The sequence below is a fragment of the Monopterus albus genome, unplaced genomic scaffold (genome assembly GCF_001952655.1).
Source record: "Monopterus albus unplaced genomic scaffold, M_albus_1.0 scaffold59.1, whole genome shotgun sequence".
Taxonomy (NCBI): Eukaryota; Metazoa; Chordata; class Actinopteri; order Synbranchiformes; family Synbranchidae; genus Monopterus; species Monopterus albus.
In genome coordinates, this window is record NW_018127939.1 from 1,822,203 (window position 1) to 1,828,575 (window position 6,373).

A 6,373-nucleotide genomic window follows, 5' to 3' on the forward strand; every position below is an offset into this window, starting at 1 on the left:
CAGTTCTCCCTCACCCTCCTGGTGAGGGGGACTAAAACATAACATTTTTCAGTCAAATCAATGCATGTAATTTAATTTCACTCAGGTTCTGTGCTGATGAAAATGACTACGTTCTAAAAACAAATGCCCAAGTTCAAGCTGTTATCTACTGCAGCTGAAATAGCATAAATTCTGTGTTTGGTATGCACTGTGTAACCTAAGGTATGAATGTTTTCATTAATATTTTGCACTCTTGATTCCATCACACTGAAGCAGGAGTTCCTGCTCCTCTACTGCATTGTCAAGACACATCCCACAGGATGCTCATGCAATGCAAATAAGAGGATGCTATGTGTAGCCCTTAGACATCTGTTATTTGTTTATTTTTACATGCACAGATATGTGAGAACAAAATATTCAGTGAAGAGACCATCTCCACACATAATTCCATTTACAGGCTATAAGCCTATGTGCAACATGTCCCTAGATGTACAGTGCAATGCAACAATACAGTATATTCATAAACAGTGCATATACAAACTACACTAAAGGTACCATAAAAGTAGATAAAATACAACGTAAAATCACTTGATCAACCATGAATACAAACCTGACCACTCTCTGTAGACTGTTATACTCGGGATTTGCAATGATCCCAGATCCAATCCATTATGAGCGTAGACTGTAATGATCCCAGATCCAATCCATTATGAGTTCTGGAAGAATTTGAGCAGCATCTGCCTATAGGAGGTTTCAGAAAAGGTACATTGCAGTTCAACCCAAAACATACAGCCCGAGTAATTAAATGAGCCACAAAGCCTGAGAGGTTTCACGATGACACTGAGCAACTTAACAGGATGGTTATACTTGAACATACACAAATGACTCTATAACTTACAGAGACACTTGTAGATAAGTTCACCTCTGGTCATTTTGACAGATTTTCTTTCTTTAGAACATGGAAATGTTTATATTAACACTATTATTCAGTGAATAAACTGCCCTCTGTCCTCTCTGCCAGACCCGGGGTGCTTTGGGAAAATTTGTGAAGAAAGCCATTGTACACTACAGGGACGACCTGGATCTACAAAACCTGATGGATTACATCCAGAAAGAGGTATTCATGCCAATTCCCAGAGTGGTCTCTGCTTGTGCCTGTAGCTATCCAAACGACGCAAGTCTTCAAACTGATCATAGCTATAGTTTACTGAATAAATCCAAGCACTAAACCAAGAAACCACAGTCATTGCTCACAGAGACATGTATCTAATGTTTATAATTATGTCCTTGGTGAAAGGTTTCTACATCAGGACACATGTAACTTACAGTTCCCATGCTCTAAGGGGTCTCCTCATATGATATTCCTCCCCCATCTGCACAAACTGGCACACTTGTGAGACTGGGTTTTCCTATGGGAGAAGCCCAGACTGCCAGGATCAGTGCACTGCAAAGCCATGTTTCTAAATATACACCTGTGCTGTGCTCTCCTCTCTCTCTTTCCTTCATTTAGATCAAATGCTGTGGATGGAATAAGTACACAGACTGGTCTTGGAACCTGTACTTTAATTGTACACATGAGAATCCCAGCTTTGAGCGCTGTGCTGTTCCTTACTCCTGTTGCACTCCTGTACCTGGCGAGGTAAGTTTTTTTTTTTTCTAAATAAAGACTCCTATAACGTAGCAAACTAATACTCCTTTAAAAGTACCAACTAAATAGATAGCACTAACAGAGCGCAAACTTCCACCCATGTCATTACACCTAACCCTAGTAATACCTTCCTGTAGCATTTGGAATGACATTCATATCATTAGTAGTTTGAAAGTTATTAAAGAATAGTGATAATTCAGTAATGTCAGTTTTCTTCAGGATGTATCTCAGTAAGTTCTTCTTTTTTTTCTGTGCTGATATCACTACAGGAGGTGTCGCTACACCACCCTACACTCACCGATTAGCTGCTATTAATGTGAAGCAATGCAATAAAAACACAATTCAGATGATCTACTGCATATACAACGTACTGTACCAGTCAGTCAGTGGTTCACAGCCAGTGAGATGTACAGGCAGGTGACAAATTGACAGCAAAACCTAATCAGATTTGTAATTTCCTCCAGGGTGACAATGTCCCCATCAACAGGGAATGAGGGGTCACTGAAAATGGTTCTCAACTTAGTTGAACACCTATAGATGATTTTGGACTGATGTCAAAACATCAAATGAGGGAATATCTTTTGGAAGAGTGGTGGTCATCCCTCCAGTAGAGTTCAGAGACCTGTAGAGTCAGTGCTAAGGAGCACTGATGCTGTTTTGTTCAACACCTTATTGTGGCGCTTTATGCTGGTTTTTCTTTTCATTTGTCATCTGTCTGTAAGTTTCCTGACAGTGACAAACATGATTCACATTATTTTGAAATACACAATTGTGCTAAACCTATAGAAGCTATTTATTTCTTTGCCTGCCTACATCTGCAGGTATAAACTACTGCCCTTTCCTTTGGGAGAAGGTTTTTGTACTAAAACTGGTCTGATAATGACCAAGCATTTCTCCCTTTTGAGGCATCTGTAGCTGGTATGAATGACTAGTGTGAGACTGAGTGTTTTAGTGAGTCATGAGCCAGATGCATAAGGTGGTTTAGCATAAAATCAAAATGATAAAATGATCAACAAAAAAGTCCGTAAAATCTAGCTGCATCAACAAAGTTACAGTGGGCACAAGCTGAAATTAACAACCCATTACAGCTGGGGCTGGAGCCTATCCTAGCTGACCCTGGGGAGAGAGGCACACCAGACAGGTCTCCAGTCATGTAGATAGAGATAAAGACAGCGATAGCCATTCACACCTACAGGCCATTCAGGGGGCTAACTGAATGCGGTATAACAACATATAAACATATGGTGTTGATATGCTATCTGATGTGCAGCCTGCAGTAACCTCATCACCTGTCACAGTAGTGCGGGTGGCGTTGTTTACCTGCTTCAAAATTTAAGCCTCTTTTCATGAAGGTTTTATATTTTGTCTAACCAGAATCAGTGACCTGAACATGCACAAAAACTGCAGTGAGCTCAGATAAGGATGTACGGCAGCAAACAAACAGTATATATGTAAATAGTTTACTTATGCATGCATGAATACACACATTTATGCTCACACACAGACATAAAAAATAAGCAAACACAGCAGCACTGACAATTCCCTCTAGTTTGTGTGAAGGCAGGAAACTAAAGAGTGCATGTAGATCGAACACACTAATATTGATTTTACATCATGCTACACAGAAAATAGATCACAGCAAGCTTTTCTACTTGGATAAAAAAATCTAATTAATTACACATTAGAAGAGCTGATATAGTGCTGCAACCTGCTGTTCATAGCTTGCAACTGCATGGCTACTTCAGACACCTCACTGTCACATGATGAAATGGATGTGATTGTATTGCTCTCTTGTCATTTCCTTTTCTTATTCCAAGTCTCTACAGTTAGCCAGCTTCTGTAAAACTCTCCCTGAGCTGTCACAGTACTTAATATCTTTGTCAAGGCAAAACAACACAAGAGATGTGAAACAGCAGCCTGTGAGAGCATTCTCTGAGAAATGTTTCAAGTTTATGTTGTAATCAAGGTGATCTTTAACACTCATGTTCTCTTTGCCTCTGTCCATCTGTCACACAGGCAGTGATTAACACTATGTGCGGTTTTGGGGTTCAAACCCAGGACTACCGAGAGGCAAACGCGTTAATTTACCCAGTAGGCTGCGCAGACAGGGCAGTGACATGGATTGAGTCTCATCTGTTGCTGGTGGGGGGTCTTGCCCTGGGTCTGGCCTTGCTTCAGGTAAACCCTAAACTCGCACTAATTTAATATAGACGTATGTGCAACTAGAAAGCATTCAAAGACTGCAAACCTCTGCCAAGGGGCAACTCGGTTTTCCCATAAAAACAATATTCCGCTGATAATCTGACCCTCATAATATATGACCATGAAAACCTACTGCTTGCATTTGGAATGATGCTGATATCATTATTAGTTTGACAGTTATTCAAGAAAAACAACAGACATTCACTTGTTGGTTTATGGGTAAAATGGGAACTTCAGTGAGTGGACAGCAGGCAAAGCGGTGAAGATGTCACATTTCTACAAGTGTGACTTCTGCGTTTCAATAGCTGTTTGGTAAACTGCTCATACAGTCTCCTTTACTGGCTGACTGATGCATTATGGAGAGATCTTTCATGTCCTCTGCTCAGCTGTGTGTGTGAGTGTGTGAAAAGAGCACAGCCCCTCTCTCCTCTAAACAGAGATCGACACAGCACAAAATACAGTGAGAAAGCAACACAGGACGTTCCACTTCAACCTAGGAGGTTATGCCAGGTGACTGTTATCTTAATAAAATGGCAAAATACCAGGATGAAAATGATAACATATTTGAGTCTGGCTCAAAATCTCTGCTTTCAGGCTCTCCCCCGGCTGTAGCTGCATAGAGTAGATCTTTCCCCACCTCTGGACTGTTGCCTCGCTGGGCTCCTTGAGACCCTGTCTTGCACTGCGGGGTGTACTGAGTGACAGTGCTCAGTTTCTATTGGCAGTAAATGGGCAGCTGTCATTAACCCAGGGATTTGTCTCCCTATGTGCTCTGAATGCTCAGCAGTACAGACATGCACTGCTCAAATACATTCAAAAGCCTTTGCAGCACTCACGATATTGAATAATCCTTAAAAATTTTATGTATCTAAATTATCATTCAGATCAGCACCAAAATCTAATCAATTGTTCTGTGGGCCATACCCTACTTCTCCAAAAAGCTTAATCAAAATCCGTTCATTACTTTTTGAGTTATGCTGTTAGCAGACAAACAAACCAATATATGCAGGCAAAAACATAACCCCCATCCTTAGTGGAGGTAACAGTTCAGAGCAGATATGACTCCCGTCTTCAATAAACTGTCTTTCTCTCTCTCACACACATACACAAGTCAATACAGGCATCAACAGGAGGCTCACCAGATTGAGCGTGCAGTAATCAACATATTGACAAGCCCTGCTACTGCAAACACAGACCTGCATGGTGCATTTGGACAGGGCTGCGAAACAGACAGAGCAACACTTCATCAATCAGGACCCTGCGCCTCTCCTGAGTTAACACATAATTCATACATCTGTCAGAGGGCTTCCAACAGCCTCTCTGCAGAGGTTCTGATTTTCTCACATAGAATAACATGGTCTTGGTACAAAAGGAAAAAAATCTAATAAAAAATGTTCAAAAAGAAACTGACAGGCTATAGTGTTAATGTGGGGCCACTGGGGCAATTGATTTTAAATGGAGAGTTATACTGTACCTTGACAGCATTAAGTAACTACAATGCATCAATGCATTGTTCAAGATCAAAAGTGCAGGTTAATGTACAACTGAGGTGGAAGTCTGTGTGTGATCATTTTAGATTGGGTCTGAGAAAGGAGGATACTGACAGCTCCTTCCTACTCACTCAGCACCGCTGCACAGCACATGTCCAATCCCAGAGCTTTAAATCATGTTAATAACTCAAGCCAATCTGTCAGATTGGCCATGAAATCACATTAGCACTTAGCAAGTTGAGTCTCAAAATCATTAGTCCGCTTACTTATCAAGAAGATTCAGGTACTGCCAAAGTGCAGCCTCACAATGTGACTTGCTGCTCTGCCGCTGGATCTTTATCCTGATTTCTGCTGCTCTCATATCTGCCTGATTGGCTCCCCAGTGAGTAGAGTAGAGTAGGTACTTTATTGATCCCACAATGGGGAAATTTCTGGTTCTGCTAAGAGGGAAGCATGCGAATTGTCCACGAGTCCAGTCAAAACAATTGCTTTGGTGTGAATGAAATCTGATGATGAACTTCTTTTCTAGTGTTTCACTTCCTCACTAAACACTAGCGGTGGATTTGAAGAAGCCACATTTAAAATCAAACTACTGAAATTATCAAAAAACTCTTCTCTGAGAAAAACGATTGGTCTCTAAGAACTGATTTGTATGAAGTATAATTGTGTTATTATGATTATGCTGTTATTTCAAGCAGCTCTAACCAAGCAGTTTTATCTAATTTTGAAACCTCCCTGAGCCATTAAAACATCCTTGCGAGGGACCTTGAGATGCTTGGACAGGCTGTACAGTTATAAAGAGTCCGTTCTGTAATCTATCCTGACTGCTGCTGTTCTCTAGATTGCAGGAATCGTACTGTCCCAGATCCTGATCTCTCAGATCCAAGATGAGATTACCTCGGTACTGTGAGAGAGGGCCAATGAAGGGGAAGAGGAGGGAAGAAAATCATTTCCAGTACTTCTCTCATCACCCTCTGACATGTGCAAGGACACCTTTTCTATTTTTTAACAGCTACTATATCAGTGCTATGTTACATTTTTTCCACCTTTGACA

At 41.0% G+C, this 6,373-nt stretch overlaps 1 protein-coding gene across 1 annotated transcript in view; it reads left to right on the forward strand.

Moving 5' to 3' along the window:
* The window catches only part of tspan33b (tetraspanin 33b), a 15,505-nt gene extending 9,157 nt beyond the window's left edge, over positions 1–6,348 (forward strand). Inside the window, exons 5-8 of the mRNA XM_020602968.1 lie at positions 1,001–1,096; positions 1,490–1,618; positions 3,644–3,805; positions 6,161–6,348. Of these exons, the coding sequence (XP_020458624.1) occupies positions 1,001–1,096; positions 1,490–1,618; positions 3,644–3,805; positions 6,161–6,229 (456 nt within the window). The 3' untranslated portion in view covers positions 6,230–6,348. The remainder of the gene's footprint in view (positions 1–1,000; positions 1,097–1,489; positions 1,619–3,643; positions 3,806–6,160) is intronic.
* Positions 6,349–6,373: the final 25 nt, after the last annotated feature.